We start from the raw sequence: 23,845 nt of genomic DNA on the forward strand, positions 1-23,845 counted from the left end.
TGAAAATGGGCGTAGGGAACGTAGTTCTACCTGAAAAATGGATGCAGTCCAGCAATCATATAACTTTTCCCGTAGGATGGAAAGTGAAAAGTGAAAAGTTTCACGTGAACTCGTGATCACGTAACTCGGCGAAACGTGGAAACGTGAAACTTTTCACGTGAATTTTTTCGTCATCAAACTTGTGCTGCGTTCGGAAACGCATACTGTGTGCACACTATTAGACGATAGCTGTTGAGTGAGCGAAATACAAGAGTGAGATAAAAAGAGAGGGAGAATACTCGAGTGACGTTTCCGAGCGCAGTCTTGATGGCGGAAAAGTGAAAATCTAGTGACATGATGAATACGGAATATATTATGTTATTGCTGTGATGAGATATAGGAAACATAACAGTCGTAAGGTTACAGCGATGTTTTTAAAGTTCTGCAGCCGATGGATACAGCTGATTTGGCCGATATTGAAATCATATAGAAACTATGTTTAGTGATTTGTGCATAGAGTTACTTGATTGCGTGAATAATGAAAAAGTTCATGTGAAATCGATAGAGCGAAAAATGAAAAGTGAAAAGTTCCGCTCGAAGTTACGTGATTGCTGCCCTGATTCGTGTCCCCCAATTGAGAAGAAATCCACTGAAAAGAATAACTTCTTGTGGTTGGGCGCCATTTGTAAAGCAATAAGTTACGGCCTTTGCACGTAGAAAAATTTTAATCGTAACCGTAAAAAATTTTAATCGTAGTCGTAAAAAAACTGACCAATCACAGTCAATTATTCCTCGGACACAAGGAGAATAATCAACTCTGATTGGTCAGTTTTCTGGGTTTGCACCCTGGGTGCTGTTGCGCTCTAATATTATGGAAACGAGAAATGAATGCACACGCGACTAAAAAGTGACAAAATAGAAAGAAAATTATAGCCCTTCTATTCTCGCTCTCTTTTTAGATATTGACTTCATTCTATTAGACGACAGAACATAGGGCATTCAGAGTCTATGCATACTATGTCCATGGTTCAGCCAATGGCTGCATTCAGCAAATTCAACAGTTCACACAGTTGAGCAATTCGTCAATGTAATTGGTCTAGATTTAAGGATCTAACAGTAAGAATCAATAATCGCTCATTGGCCTGGTTTACATCGTGCACTTTAGTTCATCTAAACATAATAACTTTCTATTAGATAATTAGTAACTATCTATTAGATAATCTTAATATCGACAATGCATATCAACAGCGACGCATTCTATCAATACAATGCGTTTTGTTGATGAGTATTATACCAGCTTAATATACCGTTGTTTATATATATCATCGATATTAAGATTATCTAATAGATAGTTACTAATTATCTAATAGAAAGTTACTATTTAGTACGCATCAAGTGCACGATGTAAACCAAGCCATTAAACGCGTCGATTGGATATCGCTCATTGCATTTAGATTAGGTACTTAGGCATTAAGTATAAAAATGTCAAAAGTACAAGCAATGCGAACAAACGCGAACAAATCTACTATCAAGCTATAAATTTCGCGATTCTTTTCCACGAGTGAGGTTATATTTGATTATATTTGACGAGAGGAATTGTCGGAGGTGTTTCATAGGATAAACAATGGACAACGTAAATATAGACGAATTAAGCGAAAACACAAATGAAAATTCTTGGGTCCTAATAAACAAAATTACTCAAATATTCAAAGATACTGAAACTGCTCAGTTACCAGAAGTTAAAGAGGTGAATTGTGCAATCTGATATGACACAAAATAGCATATTTAGAATTTTAATACCAAACATACATGAATGTTAATTAACTTAATAATTAATGTTGAATTAACAATATAGGAAATAAATGAACAGAATATTAAAATATTTTAATGTTTAAAGGATTTAGACCAGATAGACCCAAATATACAAATATCAAATAATGGCATTGAAATAATTCATGAACATATAGAGTCAGACAACACATCCAATGATGTATCTGTCATAACAGAAAGTGACACAGATAATTCTTGTCAAAATTTTTTTACAACTGCTCGAGACAACAAAATATATGTATGTGGATCTAAGGATATGGTTAATAAAATCAATCGTTAGTATCATATACAAAATGATATAACAAAGAGTGATATAGATATTTTTAATAAAAATTTTTAATTAACTTTGTTAGATCACGATATGTATAAATCAAAGGATGTGGTTGATGAAATCATTCTTCAAAATTATGAATTTGAACACAATACGAAGGTACATATATATTATTATTTTGAGATTATGTTCCTGCTGCTTTATAAATTATTGCTGGTTTAGTATTTTCACAAAAATAGAATATTATATTTAAAATATTTTTATGTGAATATAGATATTAAACATGATTACTTGTATACTACTTGGATGTATAATTGGTATTCTTTTTGGCCACTTTTTGGCTACTGATGATATGAATCTCTATAGAAATGGTATTAAAGATTTTCAAATTGAATGTCAAAATATTAATAATATCTTCAAGGAAAGTAAGTTAAAAGTTTTAGAACTTTGTTAACATATCTTATATATTTTGTAATTTGTATGACTCAATTAAATTTTTTATTTTTAGTAAATACAACATTAAATAAAATTAAAGACCACATCCTAATTGAGAATAAACTTAATAAAGATCATGCTTGGCAGCCTCTAGAAAGCGGGAAGCTTATGGAAAGTATTAATTATTTTAATAAAAAATATAAATCTACTGAGGAATCTTTTAATAATGATCCATATATATTGAATAATCTTCAAGTATCTCTAAATGTATTATCATTATTGAGTAATAATATCTATAATAACAGTAATCTGTTAAAAAATTAAATGAATAAGACGTTAGATATCGTAAACACTACAAAAATATTATATGAAACTTTCTTATCATTTAATGATAATACTCAAAATATGAACGTTCCTGTTACTGCACAGTAAGTATAAATCTAACAAGACATACAATTTCTCATTCTTATTATGAATTATTGCATATTAAAATTATGTTATATATCAGGTTTTTACAAAACGCCATTGATAAGATACATCATACTTCCCGTTTGCTTTTCACTGATCTAGTAAGAAAAATAAACAACATAATGTTAAATGTACATGACAAGTATAGTAAAATGAAATACAAATTAAATGAGAAACTATGCCACTTGAAAAATATGCTACCTGATGATAACGAATTCTTAAAACGGTTAACTATGAAGAGTCAGTCTTTGAGTAATTATTACAACTATTGTCACTCGAAAAATACATCGATAAAGTTCAATGGTAAAAAAAAGAGAGAGACAAGCAGAAAAGAAAATACAAGGCCAATTGATGTAAAGAAGCAGACCAAAAAAACTGATGATTCAATGTTGTACACAAAATTTGAGAGAAAGAATATTCAGACAATTGATACTGAAACATGTCGCGATAAAGTAATAAATGATTATTCACAAACTACTAAAACAGATCAATGTATAGATGAAATATTGAACAATAGTTTTGATGAGACTATTAGTAAACAAAACACAGAAGCTACATCAGAGTATAGAAAATTGACTGCAGATAAAACCAAAGTGAATGGACCAAAGCCAAATAACCATTTCAAGTCAGATGGTTCTACCAAAAAAGATTTTAATTCTGATGAACCAATTAAAAAGAATATATCGCCCCAAATTAAAATGAAAAACCACGTACCAAAGTCCGATAAAGACCGTTATAGACGTTCATTTAAGAATGACCCAACAGAACAAGACTATCATCAAACGAAGAATGCGAATTGGCTGTTTGAAAGGTATCAGTTTTATATGAGAATTAAAGAATAAATATTGCATATTAAATCTATTTACTGATAAAAATAATCATACAATATTATTTGTGTAGGTCTAATGCACGAGAGAAACTACGGCAGGCCTCGAATATGTACTTTCCCAAAGATCGTAAAACCTCCAATCCTGAAGTCAAGATTGATGCAAGTATACATGATGTGATGTCAAAGTTTGAACAGATCATCGATGAGACTATGCGTCTTTTTGAACAAAAGATAGAGCAAGTTCTAAGAAAACGTATTTTCTCAGAAAAGAAGTAGTATGATATTATATTACGTATATAATATTATTTACATTACTTGTGTGATCTCCTCTTAAGGTTGTTTTTATACAGTAGTGTAACAGTAGGAAAAATTACCAAGTATGTGTAAAAATATTTATTTATAATTTATAATTAGATATCGCGTGATTCTAACATTACGCGTTATAGAAATTTTACAACACAATTCCTCATAACAAAATTTACCATATATTTCACGTCCAATCTCATTTGTCACAAGAGATGAAATGTGACAATGTAAATAATTTTAATTTTATTTACTAGTATTAAATAAAAAATACGCGTAGCAATCCACGGCAAAATGACTAAACTGTCGTTAATATTAAAAACTTCAAGTGACCTGTTTGATAGTATTATCTTAACATGAATAGAGAAATTATGTACGTATCACTAATGTAACGCTATATATTTTCATTGATGATTCTAAGAAAAATATATTTTTGTGAAGCTATATCTTTGATCTTTGTGTACATTTATATTCATATATTCGTGTACATATATTCGTAATTACAATGAGCAAAAACAAGACGCAGCATATTCGATGCCAAATATACTTTCGAGTCTGAAATTCTGCATTCCTTTTAATTTTTGCGCGAGATACTCAGTTGTCGAATCACCGCCGCGTCATGACGATCTGAGTCACGGTAGCGTCTAACTTCAGACGTGATGTGTATTTGGCTGGCTTTGCATACGTGTATTTCAAATTATTCTACGAATTTATCTGCTATATATATATATATGTGTGTGTATGTATATATATGTGCATGATGTGTATCGCCAAGAGATATTTCTTTCTTCCTAGAACGGAATGTAGAATGCGCGACTCACGAACATTTTAATTTGTCGCGCGGATTTCGTCAGCAAAACCGCACAGCGCATCCCTACGACGCGATATTATTGGTGTGTTTGTAAGTCGGTCGTGTTGGGCGAACTGCGAAATACCAATCAACGCAGTCCGCGAAATACTTGTCACTGCGACACTACGATTTATCGCATATGATGCGTTGATATGTATCCTACTCGAGACGAGAAATGAGTTCGTTATTTCAAATATAAACAACAGAGACTGGCGTTAGATAGAACGCAATGAATGATCAGCTGCTCGAGGGCAGGCGTTTATTCCTCGATTAAGCGACAGACGATTGTAAATAAGATTTTTTGCGTTTTTGAGAGGCACGTTTAGCACTTGACATTGATGTCGGGACAACAAAGGAGTACGCGGCGCAAAAACGCTTTGTTCCGGTTATTTTTACACCGGAATTGATATATTTTCGCGTGCAACGCTCTTAAAATAGAGTGTGGCGGCGGCGTGCGATGTATTTTCCTTACGCTCGCGAACAGCGGAGAACATGAGTTTTGAGGTTACCACGTTCCTGGGTGTTTTTGGCTAATATTGTTCGGTTATTGTCGGGACGTTCTGCGACGAAGAGCACGCGACGATGGATACCGCGAACGAGATAATCGACGAATTACAACATTCATTGGCCAAGCGAATTTATTATTCGGCAAGGGACGGAATGGCGATCGCTCTTTATACATTGCTCAACGATAGATCGAATGCCGACGTCAATTATCTGATTAACCAGGTAAATCCCACTCGTTGCGTCATATCTCTCATATAAATATCAGTTGATTATAGTCACAGGTATAAATATTAGCTATTGCGTTATTCTGTGATTCTATTCTCAATGTGATGAACATTTTATGCAGTTAAATGATAAGTAGTTATTAATACTATTAGTATATGACAAAATCTATTTTGATGTAGAAAAAACTACAAAGAACTATTAAGAATAGGAAATTTTACTGTATGCATAAATATTCTTTGTCTTGTGCGTACACAACTTCTAGCTTTATTTCTAATTGAGTCTTACCTTTCACTATAATTTTGGGATTGTATTTGATAATAAATTGAGATTATTATTAGATCTATATATATAATTTCAGGAATTAATTATTTTAATAACAAATCTGTAGAAATTGTCATTACATAAGTGACACTAAAACCTACATGAGTTTGTAGCACATCTAAAAAGAATTATTCAGGACAACTTGCAACATGCTTAGATAAATGATATAGTATATATATATATATATATATATATATATATACATATATGTATATATGAATAAAGAAAAAGAGAATTATTTTTGTAATGAAACATTTTATAGTTCCAAGTTTTTGTTATAGTAAGAAATATTTTATTTGATTATAGGTATTATCAGACTTTTGTAAACTATAAAAGTCTGGGTATCTTTAGTATATAATCAATTTGTGCTATAATATATAATTAAGATAGTAGAAGTTTATGTGAAACAAAATATTTACAATTATATTTACAGAAAATTTTAGAAGATGATGGACAGAGGTGTACAGCTTTAATAATTGCTGCACGTTATGGACATGATAAGGTAGTTAGAATGCTATTAGACAAATTTAAGCCTGACTTAGAACAAGAAGGAACAGTAAAGTTTGACGGATATGTTATTGAAGGAGCTAGTGCACTCTGGGCTGCAGCAGGTACAATTACAAAATAATATAGAAAATGAAGCTTCAATAATAAATTCTGTCGTGTCTATGATACAAGTTGATTACAGGAGCAGGACATTTAAATGTTGTTAAGACCCTTGTGAAAGCAGGAGCAAATGTGAATCATCCGACAAAAACTAATTCTACTCCACTCCGAGCAGCATGTTTCGACGGTCGTCTGGATATTGTTAAATATTTGACTGATCACCAAGCAGACATAAATATTTCTAATAAGTTTAATAATACCTGCCTCATGATTGCAGCATATAAAGGACATCTTGATGTTGTAAGAATACTTTGAAAATGTATTACTGTATATAATTCGCGATGTTATATATATATATATATATATATATATATATATATATATATATTATATATATATATATATATATATATATATATATATATATATACCTTATCGTTCTATGTCTATTTATATTTCTTTATCTTTATTATCTAAAACTTCTATATCTTGTCTCAGGTCAATTTCCTATTGGATAAAGGAGCGGATCCTAATCAGAAAGCGCATTGTGGAGCAACAGCGTTACACTTTGCCGCCGAGTGTGGACACACCACGATTGTTCACGAATTGCTGAAGTTCAATACGAAAATGACAAAAAATGTGAGCGGCATGACGCCTTTAATAGCGGCTGCTGAACGTACGCGCGCAGAAGTCGTTGAGTGTTTGGTGAAAAGGAAAGAAGTGACAAAAGAAGAGATAATAGACGCTTACGAGCTACTCGGAGCATCTTACGCTAACGATAAGGATAGTTATTGCCTAACTAAGGCGTATAAGTACCTGTACAAAGCAATGGAATTAAGGTAAGGGAAAGGCTGATCACTGTCTGCATTCCTTTATTTTATCGAATTGTGATACCTAGTTTTTGTTACATCTGTGTTATTTTTTCTTATGTCCCAGGTATAACGATACTAATAATATTGTATATAAGCAACTAGGTTCAACTGTGAAAGCATATGATAACTGGAAGGAATGCGAAACGCTAGAACGATTAGAAAGTATTGAATACAATCCTAATGCTATACACATGGAGTCGCTTGCTATTCGGGAGAGAATATTAGGTAGATATACACACGTTTGCTAAAATAATATTATTTGTGTGTGTGTAATGCGTTTTCAATATTTTCTTATTTCAGGCCTTCACAATCCAGAACTGACACATCCTATAGTATTCAGAGGCGCTATATTCGCGGATAACGCTAGATTCGACAGATGCATAGACTTGTGGCTGCATGCCTTGAAATTAAGGCAGCTTAATAATATAACCGTTGTAACGGATCTCCTTCGATTCGCGCAAGTCTTCTCACAAATGATACACGTAGGTGTCGATCTAGATTTTTCTCAAGTGCTAAATGTACTGGAGGCAAGCATAACTGAATTGAGCAAAAATAAAGCCAAGATACAAAATCCAGACATGAAGGATGACATTGACCAGTATGTTGTAAGTTCAGTAAAAAACATTTTTATCCACTTCAAACGTATACTCTATCGTGCGTTTTTTCATTATGTGACACACATAGAAACCTATTTCTACATATTTAGAAATAATATCTGCATAGGAAGAGATGGAGTCGAATATTACAACGACTCTATATATCTTAACGGTTTTGACGAAACTCATGACGCTAAATGGAAGCAGATGTGACGAATCGGATTTGACTAAAGCACATCATTTAGTGCATAAATTGTGCGCGCTACGGGTGTGTTTGAAAGACGGACAGACACTATTACATCTCGCTGTGAATGCTGAAACTCCCGTTGACGATTTTCACACTAACGATGTTTGCAAGTACGTCGAGAAAGAAAGAGAGAATAGCATTGAAAAGTTAATTTCTAATATTGAGACTTTATTCAATCAAATTGCATGTTTGATTTCTAGGTTTCCATGTGCGGCTACGGCAAAATTATTAATTCGTTGTGGCGCCGACGTAAACGCGATGGACAATGAGAGAAACACGCCGCTACACATTATTGTTGGTTACAGTAAATCAATCAGGTATTTTATAATGAGTTGATATAGTATTTTTACAAAGTTATACACATATATATAGATTTCAATATATATATTTATTTTACTTCAGCTACATTGTCAAGAAGGGGCTTGGTTTACAATCATATCTTAACCACATTCATTCATCCATTCCTTTTATTCTAAGACCTATGTGAAAAGAAGAAAGAAAACGAAACTTCTTGTCCTATTAAATCACAATATATTATAGTATGTCCTATTCTTATTTCGTTTTATACAATCTACAAAAGTTATATCTTATATTTTTACGTATACTTTTATATATATATCTCTCTCTCTCTCTATTTCTTCTTACCAATCGTTCCTCTACCTACTTATTCTTATATCTATACATACCTAAATTAACTCTATTCAAACTCACAGTAATGATCTTAATCTTATATAAGCTTATCTCATTCAACCATGCCTATCTTTTATTTATCCTGTTCTCTTTGATCTATTTCAACCTCTTCTCTCTTTCCCTCCATAGTTTTTTCACTATATTTTCTTTGATCTCATCCAATTCCTCATCCCACACATTCTTTCACATTTTTTTTCTCTACCCATACCTAAATCCTTAAAACAGTCTTTAGTGTGCTGACATATCTCTATATAGTGTCTTGTAGAATCCTGACTTATCCCAGAAAAAACACATATCTTATTATCCTCTTCCAGCCAATATTTATTTATGTCTTCCATATTGCCACACACCTCAATTTAACCAAGACTCTCACCTCATCTTTTAATCTTGTCTAAATTTTTCTTCATAAAATAATTTGGTCTTCTTTCATTGATTTTTATTTCCTTATATCTTTATTATATTTCGCGTTTTCAATTCTGCCTTCTTTGCATTGCCTTTGTAGATCTCTTTCCCTTTTAATTATTTCTTTCCTAAATTCATTCTTTCATTTCTTAAATCCTCTAACACTTCATATATAGATTTCAATATAATTTTCTAAATTTTTCAGCGACTTCTCGACTTTACATTCAATTATAATGGAGCTTATAGAAGCTGGAGCGCATATGGACACTGTAAATAACAGAGGACACACACCGTACGATGCAGTTACCACAGGTAAATTTACAACCGAATATTAAAGATTCAAATATCATGCTGAAGCTCATCGATGTCGGAATTCGCAAATTATCTGGCTAATATTCTACTTGTGTTACAGGCGTAGCTGAAATAATATTGAGATCACAAACTAAATTGTCTCTAATGTGTATGGCAGCTAAAGCTGTGAAGGCTTACAACCTGTCTTATACCGGTAACGTGCCGCGTTGCCTGGAAAGCTTTATAGAGTTGCATGGACCTGGGTTAAATCAAGGTTGACGAATACTTGATAATTGCCATGAAGAATCGAAATTTCCTGTAATATTCTTGTACAAAATATGCTAAAAATACCACAAATAATGTAAAATATCGAATGTCGTATACACACTCAATCGCAATTTGTATGTACGACATACATAAGCTTAGAATTCCGTAGATGTCACGCAAAAGATACTGACATGCGATTTATACACATTGCTTATTGTTTATACAGTTGAATAATTATAGGGTTCAAAACAATTGCCTTTTACGCGCGTTACACAGGTTCTTTCGAGGAAAAATGGTTCTCTGACAGAATCATCATTTCCAACAAGAATGATGTCTAAGTTAAAGTTAAAATGTCTGTTAAAACAGTTACGTTTTTTCTTTTGTATTTAACGTTGTCCTTTACAGACGATAAATAATATCGCTACGTAGTCACTTCGGATTTATGTTTTTATGAAGTTTCAAATAATCCGAATTAGGAATGAAAAGTGACGAGCGATAAATGCGTTATAAATTACGAGCGGCCGTTGTGTACTCAAATTATTCGCCGTCGAAGTTGGAGCAGTTTTTAATTTTAACGGTGTAATTCCTGTGATAAATAAAATCAAACTATGAGCTTTTCAAACAACGATTAGTTGATGTGTACGTGTGTGTAAATAAAGAATCTTACGCACACGATGCGTTACTCGAAAAGTGCGTTGTTTCTTATTTAGAGAACATTTCATACGCTATGAACAAGAAGTACATCCGGATAGGTGTTAAGATTACAAACTGGTGTATGATTGCCATATCAAATTTATTTAATATTTACACATGCAATCTTTCTGTATACAGTCGTGGGGAGAATTGGGGGTGGGGAAGAGAAAATAATGATAAAATATGCGAGAATATACATACGCACACAATACTTTACAACGTATTATTTACAATTGTTTACAGACTCGTTTATTTTACCTATTATACACATTTTACAACGGCGCTCGCTTATCAATTAACACTTCTGTACAAATATACACGTGTGTTGAAGATCTTTTGGCAAAAGAAACAAAAAAAAAAGAAGAAAAATAAATAGAGTAATCCTCAAATAGGCAGGTACACAATTTATTCGTGGCGGCAGGATTTGTATAAGATGTATACATTGACTCTCGCGTCTGTCAGTAAGGGAGAAAAAGAGAATACATCATACACTTTCTGGTATATAATAGTATGTGTTGATGATGTGTGCACCGGACACGCCGATCTGTCCGTCTAATTTGTCTGCCTTGTCTCTTTGTAATTCTTTTGAAATGTTTGGTGCGGCGATATCGCTCAGATCCGAACATTAACGCGATCCAACGACTGCGGGAGTTTACGTATTTTCATTTACACGACGAACGCCATTATCGATACGGAATAATCGACATTGCCGCATTGGTGATAGCTTACTGCGTGCGCGCACCAGCGAGCGCGTAGAAAAGGCATTTCTATATCGTCGAAATTACACGTTACTATTAGTCAATTATGCATTTCCGACATGTGATCTCGATGCTTACTCGCCGAAGTGTGTTACAGTGTCTGTGTGTGTGTCTCTCTCGCAATGTAGTTACCAGTGATGCGCAATCTCCGCCAAAATCGAAATCACTTCGTGTGTTCTTGTTCTCTACTATCTATCGCGTTGTTACCCACGCCGCTTATCATCTCCCTTTTCACGAAAAAACTTAAATCGAAAAATCTCTATAACGCGCCTAAGTGTGGATTCGGAAATACGCGAGCATATAAAAAAAAGAGAAGAGAGAAACAAAAATAGAAAGAAGTTAAATTGCGTCAACACTATATAGTATCATTCATCGCTGGACGCAACTCGCCTTGTTAGAGAGGATACATTATGATAAAATTAATCGACCGTTTTTGTCGTACTTTTCTTCAAAGTCACAGACTCGACACGCAGCTTGAATCCTTGCGAACGCAAACGACGCCGTCGAGCGTTCCTTTTCTTTTCAAGCGAAGTAGAGTCATTTCGAGTGCTCGAAGAGGACGAGGAGTGCCAGAGTGTCGTCTTCGCGTAGACGTGAACATTTCCGTATGGAAATATGAGAATCACTGGTGAAAGAAGAGTGTGAGGAATGTAGTAGCGTGACATACACTCTCCTCCTTCATCCTCTCCTGTCATATCGTGCTTGTCTTCCGCGTCACAAAGAGATTTGAATGATGTACATTTTGCGGAGGTAAACTGGGCGGACATTAATTCGCAAAATTAGACCTGCCGATCGTCGTCTATTCATTAGATAGGAGTTAATCCCACCGTCATTTTCTCAATTGGATCCAACCGTAAGCTACTGCTCTTATCATCGCGTTCTCAATCGGCTCGGACGATAATCTACGGCAGAAGCTGCTTCTAATTATGTCGCGGGCTGCAATTTTCAACTCGAGATGACGATTAGAAGAGGTTAACAAAGTCTCGCATTATTAGACTTTTTCGTTCATTTTCGTTGAAGTTAATCTCGTCATCTCGAGCAGGTCCTACTGATTACACCGCGACCTACGTATCAATAACCATAACATCTATAGTTGGAATCGAAAACTGATCGAAGAATCTTGACGTGCCAATAAATTTCTAGGGAAATTTAAGATTGCGCCAGAGTGCCATCGGAATCGCAAGACGTGCCGTCCGCAATTACATCTATCTGATTATCGCTTTTACTAAGAAATTACTTTGACATTCGTCGCTGCTCTCGCTGTGGTGGATAATTTTGTTTCACTATATCTTCATCTATCTTTTTTTAAGTATAAACGACATACACTTTCTTTATATATACTCTGTTTCTCTTTTATTTGATACATCCACAACAAAAATAGCGACGACAGAGACATGTCCGAGAGTACGCGGGAATCCGCGAGCGCGCGGAAAAATATCTCGTCGTACTTCCTCGTACTTCTTATTCTTCATCCTTTGTGCGTGCTGCGTCGCCGTGTCATCGAGCGCATTTCTCTTTCGAGCTGAACGACGAGCAACAAGCGACACTCTCGAGCGTGTCGCCAAGGTATCCAAGAGGCATCACGGAGACGTCGGAAAGAAGAAATAGATCCCCTAGCGGCAACCGCACCCAAGAACTGCCATGTCCTGGTAGTTCTTCAGCACCACCTTGTTCTCCTCGTCCAAGTAAAGCATAGATATCGAGCTGAGCGCGGTTGGTACGCAACAAGCCTTTGGCACCATAGTCGGCTTGGTCGAGTAAACGAGTGTCTGAACGATCGCGTGATTCGTTGAGTTCAGATGGTCCGCCAGAGGAAATGGGCAATCACCGTGGCAGTAGAAGGCGTCGTATCCGGGCGGCGCGACGATCCAGTCGTTCCAGCCGACGTCCGCGAAGTCCACGTAGAGCGGATGTCGCCGGCAATTCTCGCGGCCGTCCTTCCGCCGATTCTTCCGCAATGCGGCACGTCTGGCCCGTCGGTCCATTATCTGATGCGCGGACGCCATCTCATAGCGGCCATCGTCCATGTAAGCGAACAGCATCGGCTGGTTCATCGACCACGCGTCCTCATGCTCATCCACGGCGCGCTTCAATCGCACATGCTCCCGTTTACGAACATGCGGTCCGGTCACGTGCACCAGCAAACCGTAATTGTCGCGGTGGTTCTGCATCCATCTCACCACCGCTGGGTGCACGTCCAGGCTCACCGTCGCGTTCTTCGTCAGATCGATCACCTTGCTGTCGATCAGCCGCAGTATCGGCTGCCGTTGACCCTTTACACCGGGCCGCACTATGTCGTATACAAGCACGCGACCGGGTTTATGTTTGTTCTCGATATCAGACATTGAGACGCGCGACAGGATCAGCTCGGACGCCTGTAGGGTTTCCTCGTCGGGCACTTTGCTGAGGTCGAAAGCGAGCCGAAATTGGTTCGGCGACTGGAACTTCTGATCCACCTTACTCTCTGAAAGGAGACAATAAGCGATTAGACGCGCTCCTAAAGAGGGTCCGCTTCGGACAATACGTGGCCGCGCGCGCGCGGCAAACCTCTTTTCGGGTGTTCTACCTGCGACAAAGGACCGTGGTTTAACGGATTGGCAACAGGTGCGCCTCGTTCTTTAGAAAAGCGCGCTTAAAGAGACGGAAAATTGATTTTCATGGTATCTCAATGTCGGAACGAGAAACACACATTGTTAGTTTTCAAACAGTTAAGAGGCGAACAAAAAGTAAGCAAAACTCATTTCTAAGCGCCTCTTGTAAAGCTGTCGAGCATGTTATTTTTCCTAGACCGAAATTAGAATAAATTTCGACCTGCCTCGAACGCGCGTGCGAGAGAGAGAGAGAGAGAGTCAGCTGAATTTTCTGCTGACGTAGCGCCGGCGTCCATCCGGACGCATTTGTGCGTTATCTCACGACATTCGCGTTAATAAGGAGCGTCGCCGGAATATAATCTTCCGTTCGCGTGACCCACACGGATGCTTCGCGCGATGCGCGTAATTTAAGTTACGCTTCTACGAAAATAGCCAATAACGTTACAAACGTGCATGGGTATGTGTTTTTATGTGTGTTTGTGACGCAGTTGCGCGTGCCTCGGACGACTCGAAAACAACGGATTGTGTGCAGCGTATTGTGCGCTCGTTAAACGCAGTTGTTATATACATATGTAAATTCTCTAAGCGTCGGGGCCGCTCCTAAACACATACATGTGCGCACACACGGTCGTCGAGCGTGTTACATGCATCTGCCTCGCAGAATCTAGCAGTTTCCGTGGAAGTAAAGCGAACAACGTAGAGTTCGAAGGGAGGGTGCAGAAGTGACGCCTTTAATTTCAATTCACCGTTTTCGGAGAAAAACGTTGAATCGAATGATTCGTTGAATACGATTGATTTCATGCGAATCTTACTTGCTAAATGTGTTGGTCGACAGAGTCGATATCTCGAGTTTAATCGGTAATGCGAGATAATGTAAAATTATGCAACATCCACGCTCTTTCGCCATTACACCATAGCGCGCACACGTAATCTTGACAGTATCTTGACAACGTCGGATGTGTGTACCGTTTGTAAACAAAATAAAACACGAACACGTTCTTTTAACATATTCTTCGCCACTGACGCACTTACAAGCTGTGCCATCCATCGCATTTTATTCGTAGATGTTCACGATTAGCGCGATACGTCGGAATTCCTCTGTTGAATCTTCGGCATATATCTTATCAATCGTAATACATAGAGATTGATTTTTACAATCAAAGAGTGCCGAACAACAGCTTGTACACGGAAAGAATATTATAGTTTTTTTTTTTTTCATATAAATTCTTCTCAATTTTACTACGTTGTTAGTAGTCAAGGAAAAGACTGTCAGTAAGGTCTATCTTGCTAAGCAACATGATAAATTTCGTTATAAATATAGCAAATTTCGTTAGAAACATAACCAAGTGTTCTAATAGTACATTTCAGTCTCTAAAATGTAAGTAGCATATGAAATGAAAGGATAGAGTAAATTACTGCAGGATCTGTTCCTCGGTTACAGAACCTTAAGTAGTAGAGTTTACTCCTACTAATGAAGTTTACTATAAAATTCTCTCCATATAATAATCCTACTGAAAATATAGTTAAAAACAGCAACATTTGTAATGTCCAAATGCAGAAGACAACGAAATCTCAACCGAAATCTCAGCCGGAATCGGCTACTCTTGGAGAAGCTTCAAACTCGCATTTTGCGTCAGATGTCACCTCATCGTTTTAGGTTCCGGGGTTCGAGAAACCGGTATTATCTCGACGAGTTCAGATTCGCGTGTCAAGGACATGCAAAAACGACGCCGATGGTTTGTTTGCGACAATAAAAGCGTCGTAGTTGACACAAAAGAGACACCGCATGTCTCCTCTTTTCCTCATTCGCGGCACTCAAAATAACATCGTTGAAATCTAACAACCAACTCCGCTCCCGGTTACTTTTCTTTCGTACAAGCGTCAATTTAAAACGCGTCGTAGCGGGCGGGCGTTCAGCTATCGTCCCGAGCAGGATGAGTGCTTTTATCGGGACAATGCCTCTGTAGAGACGAGACGAGACGAGACAAGACGAGACGAGATGAGACAGACATCAGGTTCAGCTCGTGATGCCTGGTCACTTTCCATTACGCATCCTCCTTAATTGCTCTCGCTACTTTCTCCTACGTTATGTCATCCCCCGCGTATACTTCTACTTTTCTGCACAGTGCTCTCGGCCGAGGGAATCAGCGACTCCGAATACCGATCCTACCCGCGAGGTCCAGCGAAGAGGAGACGGAATTCAGTCTCGAGAACAATCGGTCGAAATACGCCGACTCGTCTAGATTAACAATCCGGATGTGAATCATTGGGACGGAAGCTGGACCTCCCACAAGAGAGAGAAAGAGAGAACAAGAGGTACCTGGCGGCGGCTCTCTGAGAGTTCCTTCGGTAAATTCCAAGGTGGTCTCATCATCGAGCGATAATATCCCCGCGGGAGAGACGGAGCGTGTAAGGAGCTGTGACTCCTTCTTTTTGTTCTAAGATCCCCCGTAGGACACTCGGGATCCGGCGCGGCACGTTCTCGGCAATCAGCGCGGCCAAGGGAGGGCCCTTTGTCGGTTGGACAACCATGAAATCGTTCGGATGCCTTTCTTTTCCTTTTCACGCGGTGGGCGAACGCAACGTATTCTCTGTATGCTCTAAATTTGTAAAAGAACGATAGAATCCTGTGTGTTGAAAGCAAAACACTCGGACTAATATCTCAAATAACACGAAGAGAAAAAAAGATACATACGTATCTCTTCAGAAAAACAGAAAATATGTTATTCCAATATCATAGAAATAAAAATACTAGAGTACATTTATCGTTAACAAGAATAAGTGAGCGATATCGTTACGAAAAATAAAAAGCGTCGCACACTCTCCAAGCTGTACACAATGCGAGTGCAGATCCTTTTACAGAAAAGAGAATAATTTCCTGTACAACAACGGCTTGGAATAAACCTTAATGCCTACAATTACGTCAATTATGTTAATCATATCACTTATGCTTAACGTAAACTTGCAATCCGCAGGCTAATGCCTTCCCGAAATTACTGTGTGAACGGGAAATTCTGACAAAATTCACGAATGAAAAAAGGACTAATCTATGTATCGTACAGTAAAATGATCCTCATTACGAGTGCCTTGCGATCAATCAAGATTCTACATCTACGCGGACGTTATCGTATGAACATTGTTCATATGTGAGAAATGTACGAAGTTATTGAGTTAGATCGATCGAGAATTTGTCACTTGCGTTTGCCTACGTAGAACGAATGACGATTGATAACGGGCACACAGCTACTACTGCACTTTCACTGAGAGTCGAAAGAGTCGCCAACCAGTTTTCGAATTACGATTCGCAACTTCCCGAGCTAGTTGACACTCGCTCAGTGATTCACAATTCGCGAATGTACAATGATGATGATGATAATAATGCCTCTTGCGTCTATTTACGCATACCGACGACGATTAATTCTTCAAGTGCGACGTATCATCATATTAGCATACATCAATGACGGAAATCCGAAGAGGAAAAAACAAAGAATGTTAGCGAACAGCCCGAGTTTTTAACCCTGTCGTATAATCTTACCTATATCGTATTCAATAAAATTTGCTATCAAGATACAACGCTGCCGACCAATTAATCGGTGATTCGACGCTTTTTTACATAATCTGTGTCGTAAGAGTTTACGATTCATGAATGATACACGCAAGTTGCGAAGACGAGGAGAGCCAAGAGACGCGAACGGAGCGTTTTACATCGTTGAACGAGAATGCGGTATGTAACGCACGTGTGTAACGTTCATCGGCCGTCCTCAAGTCGCGAGCAGCTAAGGTCTCGAGTTTATTCCTGAGGTAATTGCGTACGTAGGTATCTCGTTCCCTCGCGCGTTCCCTCTCGAAGCGAGACACCGCGCGGCTACAGAATTACAAGCCCACTCACCGACATGGTAAAACGAGCGAACGACGTTGGCCGATCGCGCGTGAATGCCCGGCTTCGCGATGTCCGCGGTGCCGATGCTGTTCTGAATGTTGTACAGCTTCCTGAGTGATTCCGGTATATAAGTCGATCCTTGTGGCTTGGGTCTCTTGGAAAGGCCCAGGAAGGTGAGCAGACTGGCCTCTATTCCGGCGATCACCTGGTCGCGCTTCGTGATGTGATTCAACGACGACGACAATGACGACGATGACGACGGTACGGTCGTGTTCGAGTCGATGCGTAGGAGAGTCTCTGTGTTAGCATTCGCAATTGCTAGCAGCGCGACTGCTGCCACGAGCACTAGACTCGGTAGCGGCGACATGCGCATCGTGACGTCGTCACTCACTGACGTTACCTCCCTGAAAGCATACACGAGAGAAATGTGTAAAGAGATTCCTTTTCTCGTGACGTCGGTGAATTGATATCTCATGTAAATTAGATTCTATAGTATCGAGGAGACTCTAGAATTCGTGAATTCTAACACTCCTAATAAAGATTCAAACGCGAGGTCGCGGATGTCTCGTATCCTTATGATTTCCTCAACAAAATTTATAAACGTTTTCTTCACTAAGAGAGACTTTAAAATTCAAATTTAAATGTCGCAAATTGGCGGATAAAATCTCGTCGTTGCCATACCGCAAATCACTGAAGACGATTAGTGTCTGTGTAAGATTTATTAATTGAAATTAATTATTTCCAAATGAAATTATATAAAGGCTGTATGATCAAGAATAGGTAAAAGAAGGACATATAAGAACCAAGTACTGGAAAATTGTTAAAATAGAGAGAGAGAATTAGATTTCATTAAAGCAAAACATAAGGGTGCTTCACTTTAATATAATATATATGAAACTCTGACATCTTCCTCTTATTTTTGCTCACAATTTTTCAACGCTTGACTCTTGTGGACTCTTCTTTTATTTATTCTTAATTATTTTCTTTTTTGTGAATTCGCGACACCAAGAGAGATACTGTGATTATTATTATTATTATAAACGAGTACACAATTTCCACAGTGAACAACTCGAATTCCTTACTCCTCACTTTTTTGTTTTAAGTGGGTCCCTAGTAGGGGTCACGAGTGGTACTTAAGAAGGCACCTTTTACCTACGGAGGACGATGGTTGACTGAGAGCAGAGACTGAGGAGTTCATTAAAGAAATGCGGTCTGGCCCGACGAATTGGAGGGAACACAGATTGAGCAACCTTTTCTAAAGATACATTAGTCAGTCCTTAAGGATGCACTGTACTCGAGATAACCAACGCGAAGCCGTGAGGTACAGTTCTACGGCAGGTAGATAGATTATCTCGACTGATATTTTCAGGTAATCGGTCAGCTTAGACCGATTTCTAGTGAGTTCGTCGGATTCCTTCGTTGCTTCATTCGTAATACACGGGTAAATTGACACGTTACACGGATCAACTTTACATGGACACGAACGCAATGACAGTCGTGTTAAGTGACCTTAAACTCCTTCGCGACTTTTACGTTTGAAGCAAGGTTGGCGCAGCGAATCCTCTCGGAAATTTCGCTCGACGATACTCGCATAATTTCCCTGAGTCAGCATAAGGCGAGGAATATCAAGCCCCCAGGACCCAATTCCACGGGTCCTCGGTGCCTGGGCCCGCCAATGGATGCGGAGGAATTCGTCGAATCAGCCTTCTGTCCCAAAGTAATCGCTTTCTCTTATTCTCCGACCATAGAGTGTCTTTTTTTACGATCTTATAAAGGGTAATTCGACGAATATCTCCGGAGTCTCTCGGAAGAAGGACTGATCGGACAACTCGAATTAACGAAAGACAGAGAGATACGTTCGTTTGTTCATAACGGTCGCGGCAGCTATATCTGTATCACGAGACGTGAGACCGACTCGGTCTATCTTCTTCGTTATTTGAACTCTCGCTTGTCACACATCCGACACGCATATATCACCGGAACGTGTGAGATTTGTTTACAACAAAGTTACCTTCTAAAAAGGCCGCGAGGCGTGGAACGCCTCGACGTAACGCGACCCGCCTTTGCTATTTGGAGCGTAACCGTCAGCCCGTTACGACTGCGGCGTGTAATTTCGGAATTGATCGAACAATGTTGTCTCATGACACACTTGCTGCGTTGCATTAACGGTAGAGTTCCGTCCGCGGCGGACGAAACTGGTTTTATCCGCGATTTTCAGCGCGTATTTCTCAAAGGCGGAATATTTATGCCGTCGTGACTCGCTCGCTCGTTCGCTCGCGGCCGTTATCGGTGGACATTAAGCGGATATGTGTTCCACTCTCGGTTTCATTCAGTGTAAAATGCTAAGCCCGGTGAATGCCTTCCTGTTTAGCGTTACGCTAAAACAAACGTCGACGTGAATCCGTGATTCCAGCGCGATCGCCAGACTCGAAACGGAAGAAAAGCAGTACGTAAAGAAGACCTGCTTGGATATTATACGATGTTAGTCATTGCGCGGAAAAATCGCATGAATCGGTGATAAAACACGCGTGTACACGAGCGGAATTATACTGGCGTAAAGTCAAACTTTGGGACGTTACCTCCGTGAGTTTTCTCTCTTTGTATCACAGAAGAAAGTACTAAAGTAACGAAGTAGTTGCTTTTTCCGGTCTGTTACGGTCTACGGAATCCTCAATTGAAACTGATCAATCTGTGAATAAAAAAGCACGAGAGAAGCTCTTTATAGATCGGATAGAGAATGCGCGTGGCCGTTTGAATAAATCATAATGCATAATTAATGAATGCACCGGAACGCACAGGGATACATTATTGACAAAATAGCACTCCTTATAATTGAACACGCGTCTTTTCCTTCTGTCGGTTCTATAAAACGAACGCATGACAACGTCGCGGGACGAGTTCTCGGTATTCCCATTAATGCCGATGCTATACGCGCGAGTTAATTAATTCTAATAATTCTGTTCCGAGAAACATCGCACGCGTGCTCTATGCGCTGGTGCTTTCTTCCGCACCACGTTGAACTTGGTATATGTATCAAATTATCTTCCTCGCTCAGCCTTCGCTTCTTTTCCCGACAGAATTTTTGGCAGGTATTTGAAGAATACGTGGTATTCCGTTCTGAAAATTTTCCATTAGTTATCTTTTCGTCAACTATCTCAGACAACGCAAAACATCCAAGAATCGTCCTGTACGAGTCTAAGGCCTCCTAAGATATTCATTCCTGGGGAATATCTTAGAACGTCTTGAGTACATTCAAGATAATGTTAAGATGTTCTATGTTACCTGGAATTCCAGGAACGCGCGTGATCCGATTTCCGAATGATGTGCATGAAAAGATTGCCATCTGTGCAATAATTACCTTATTGCCACTAGTCAGATAAGTCACAAAGCAAGGACAAGAAGAAGGCGGGGAGCAATTAGGATGACTTCGGCCTACATCTTCGTTCTCTCCCTCTTCGCAAGCACCGTACCGCCATTCATCCGCTGAAAAGCATCATCACGCGTTGTTAGTCAGGGTAATCAGTTGACGAGGTGAATTAACGACCGCGGAGATCAAAAAGATTCATTAAAGTCCGATTACGTGTCCTTCCTCTCGCGTGTTTCAGCGGAGGGATGACAGCGGGATACAATATGGCGGTTTGCAACGCTCCGGCTCATCCGCGACACACGAGGGCTCGCGCGCGGACCTCTCGTGCGGCCCTGGCAGTACGAAGGAGCAGAGAGACGGGGCAGAAAGGTTGGTGGGACCAAGGCAGAGCCAAGCTGTCTGCTACCGCCGCCGCCGCCGCCTCTCGCGCGCGCGTTGGCTCTCTCGGGACCGCGCGGCGACAGCGGCGGTGGCGGCGGCGGCGGCGGCGGCGGCGGCGGCGGTGGCACGGCGGCAGCGGGAACGCGCGAGCACCCGAGAGAGCGAGACTCTCGTTGCGCGTTAAGTAATAATATCCAGATCCTTTCTTCCAACGCCTCTCTCGTAGCGCGACCAACTTGTTTTTTCAAGGACAATGAATTTACCGATGGACGCATTCGCGCGGAAAAAGGCTCGTCACGCTTGCATTCCTTGCGGTGCATTATCGTGTGGGCGCGTTTGCAGAAGGTGCCTTTAACGCGCCTTGGTCGCCCATTTCGTCGTCGACCCTCGTCGTCGACGATAGATAACGGCCTGACCTCCGGTCAGGTATGCTGTTCTCAGCGCGAGCTCTCGACGGGGAAAATATATCCCGAGCTTATGAACGTTCTCGTGGGACCACCCGCGCGGTTGGCACGACCACCGAGCGAGCGAGCGAGCACCGCGAGCTGCGGACACGGCTGGCTCGTTGATGGGCAATGTGCTCTCAACGTAGGAAAGTACTCGCAGTTGCGCGACCACGAGTCATCGACGGCGATGGCGAACACACGTCGTCGACGATGCGTAAACAACTAGGCGCTCTCCGCGTCGCGCTCCTCCACCTGGAAACAGCATCCGCGACGCGGGCGGGCGGAGATGGACGGATTTGCATTGGCGTTCGCGCGTTCGCTCGCTCGCTAGCGCGCGCGCATGCCGCTACCGAGCGCGCCGCTGGAATGCGGCGCGCTGGAATATACAAGGATAAGGTCGGCGCGGAGCGGCGCGCGCGGTGTGTGCTCCGAAGCGCGCGCGAGAGAGTCACATACAGCGTAGGCACGTCATCGTCTAAAATAATCGGGCCAGGCGACGGCAAACGGCAGCGACGGCGACAATGAGCGCGAACGGCGGTTGAGGTTGAGGAAGAAGTGGGTCGGAGAGTAGAGCGGTGGGACGCCAATTGGAAAGAAAGGAAATAGAAGAAGGAATCTCGCGGCGCACTCGCGCGCCTCGCGGAGCGGAAAGAAAGAAAGAGAGAGATGGACAGATATTGGGAAATAAAAAAAAACAAGAGAGAGCGAGATGCAGAGAAAGAGAGAGAGAGAGAGAGAGATACGCGGGGATCAGGACGGAGAGAAACGCTCATAAACAGAGAGGGAGAGGCAAATAGATAGATAGATATAGAGGGAGGGAGGGGGGGAGAGAGAGAGAGAGAGAGAGAGAGAAAGAGAAAAGACAAGAATCCTTGCTCACCTAACTAATCACGAGTCCGTAGTTCGAGCAGCCACGGCATCTCAACGGTGCCCCACGACTGTACCACGCGTAACCTCACACTGGCACCACTCTCGCACGCGCGCGCGCGCGCGCACGGTCCACAACGCAAAAACCAGGAGGGCACTCTCCGGTGTCCAGCGACGGCCGGTCTGCTCGCGCGCGATCAAGGAGGTGGAATACGGGAATAAAGGGAGGGGGAGGCGGGAAGAAAAAGGAGAAGGAACGGGCAGGGGCACTCGAGGAGGGAAACGAGGAGGTAGCGACCAAGACGACGGTTGCGACGGCGATGCTTTTCGTCCTGCGACGACTGTTACGCTACTCTCCTTCGTAGATACGTTCTTTTCCTCACGATACCATATACGGCCTCGTGAGCCGCGGCATCTGGACCCAATGAGATCGATCGGAGAGGCACACCGCTCCAGCGATCAGCAGGCGGTCAGAGTTCTGTGAACCAGGTGTGTGTCTTCTCGCAGTCGTCGCCGTCGTCGTCGTCGTCGTCGTCGTCGTAGTAGTAGTAGTAGTAGTAGTAGTAGTAGTCGTTGTTGACGGCTGACGGGTGCAGGCAGGGAGAGAGGGGAGATAGGGACCTTCTTCGTACACCTGCGCGCAACCTATCAACAGGTCCTCGCGCGCGCGCGCGCACGCACGCACGCACGACGCGCGTACGTACGCACGCACGACGCACGAACGCGCACGCACAGGGCACACGGAATCCGGCCCCGCCAAGTTCCACGCCGATGCGCACGTATGCACGGATATTCCTCCTCCCTGCTACTGTCGCCGCTGTCCTTTTCCTTCCTCCAACGTTGTTGACGGCTCGTTCCCGGTTAGCACCCTCT

At 40.7% G+C, this 23,845-nt stretch overlaps 3 protein-coding genes across 12 annotated transcripts; 2 read left to right on the forward strand and 1 right to left on the reverse strand.

Moving 5' to 3' along the window:
• The first annotated feature begins 1,350 nt into the window (after positions 1-1,350).
• On the forward strand, positions 1,351-4,561 carry LOC116845415. 2 transcript variants are annotated; one of them, XM_032818089.1, is made up of 7 exons: positions 1,351-1,726; positions 1,877-2,084; positions 2,163-2,239; positions 2,355-2,505; positions 2,589-2,943; positions 3,024-3,794; positions 3,884-4,561. In XM_032818089.1, exons 1-5 carry the CDS (start codon positions 1,604-1,606, stop codon positions 2,837-2,839), a joined length of 810 nt encoding a protein of 269 aa, XP_032673980.1. In that variant the 5' UTR covers positions 1,351-1,603; the 3' UTR covers positions 2,840-2,943; positions 3,024-3,794; positions 3,884-4,561. The 2 variants fall into 2 exon arrangements, with proteins under 2 accessions (XP_032673980.1, XP_032673972.1); XM_032818081.1 differs by having other exon boundaries at positions 1,354-1,726.
• A 405-nt stretch (positions 4,562-4,966) lies between these two features.
• On the forward strand, positions 4,967-10,679 carry LOC116845386 (protein fem-1 homolog B). 2 transcript variants are annotated; one of them, XM_032817987.1, is made up of 11 exons: positions 4,967-5,694; positions 6,452-6,520; positions 6,603-6,629; positions 6,697-6,924; positions 7,123-7,463; positions 7,561-7,721; positions 7,797-8,101; positions 8,220-8,449; positions 8,540-8,656; positions 9,637-9,743; positions 9,844-10,679. In XM_032817987.1, the coding sequence occupies exons 1-11, from the start codon at positions 5,548-5,550 to the stop codon at positions 9,999-10,001; spliced, it is 1,890 nt and encodes a 629-aa protein (XP_032673878.1). In that variant the 5' UTR covers positions 4,967-5,547; the 3' UTR covers positions 10,002-10,679. The 2 variants fall into 2 exon arrangements, with proteins under 2 accessions (XP_032673878.1, XP_032673870.1); XM_032817979.1 differs by having other exon boundaries at positions 4,976-5,694; positions 6,452-6,629; positions 6,707-6,924.
• An 86-nt stretch (positions 10,680-10,765) lies between these two features.
• Positions 10,766-23,431, reverse strand: LOC116845393 (protein decapentaplegic). 8 transcript variants are annotated; one of them, XM_032818034.1, is made up of 6 exons: positions 22,986-23,431; positions 21,270-21,394; positions 20,708-21,028; positions 20,491-20,600; positions 17,921-18,315; positions 10,766-13,904 (listed from the first exon to the last, which is right to left on the reverse strand). In XM_032818034.1, exons 5-6 carry the CDS (start codon positions 18,282-18,284, stop codon positions 13,054-13,056), a joined length of 1,215 nt encoding a protein of 404 aa, XP_032673925.1. In that variant the 5' UTR covers positions 18,285-18,315; positions 20,491-20,600; positions 20,708-21,028; positions 21,270-21,394; positions 22,986-23,431; the 3' UTR covers positions 10,766-13,053. The 8 variants fall into 8 exon arrangements, with proteins under 8 accessions (XP_032673925.1, XP_032673914.1, XP_032673894.1 ...); XM_032818023.1 differs by having other exon boundaries at positions 21,194-21,394; XM_032818003.1 differs by lacking the exon at positions 20,708-21,028.
• Between the last annotated feature and the right edge of the window lie 414 nt (positions 23,432-23,845).

The sequence above is a fragment of the Odontomachus brunneus genome, unplaced genomic scaffold, assembly GCF_010583005.1.
Source record: "Odontomachus brunneus isolate Ranch 3 - 2012 unplaced genomic scaffold, Obru_v1 Obru_scaffold_004, whole genome shotgun sequence".
NCBI classification, from domain to species: domain Eukaryota; kingdom Metazoa; phylum Arthropoda; class Insecta; order Hymenoptera; family Formicidae; genus Odontomachus; species Odontomachus brunneus.

What these genes read in the sequence shown, in the direction of transcription:
- LOC116845393 (XM_032818063.1), bottom strand. Translation starts at nt 18,284, where the DNA reads ATGCGCATGTCGCCGCTACCGAGTCTAGTGCTCGTGGCAGCAGTCGCG. An exon ending in TCGCTCGTTTTACCATGTCG is followed by an intron (nt 13,905 to 17,920) that starts GTGAGTGGGCTT and finishes GTCTCCTTTCAG; the next exon opens with AGAGTAAGGTGGATCAGAAG.
- LOC116845415 (XM_032818081.1), top strand. Translation starts at nt 2,840, where the DNA reads ATGAATAAGACGTTAGATATCGTAAACACTACAAAAATATTATATGAA. An exon ending in AACGTTCCTGTTACTGCACA is followed by an intron (nt 2,944 to 3,023) that starts GTAAGTATAAAT and finishes GTTATATATCAG; the next exon opens with GTTTTTACAAAACGCCATTG. An exon ending in GCGAATTGGCTGTTTGAAAG is followed by an intron (nt 3,795 to 3,883) that starts GTATCAGTTTTA and finishes TTATTTGTGTAG; the next exon opens with GTCTAATGCACGAGAGAAAC.
- LOC116845386 (XM_032817979.1), top strand. Translation starts at nt 5,548, where the DNA reads ATGGATACCGCGAACGAGATAATCGACGAATTACAACATTCATTGGCC. An exon ending in TACAAAGCAATGGAATTAAG is followed by an intron (nt 7,464 to 7,560) that starts GTAAGGGAAAGG and finishes CTTATGTCCCAG; the next exon opens with GTATAACGATACTAATAATA. An exon ending in CACACTAACGATGTTTGCAA is followed by an intron (nt 8,450 to 8,539) that starts GTACGTCGAGAA and finishes TTTGATTTCTAG; the next exon opens with GTTTCCATGTGCGGCTACGG.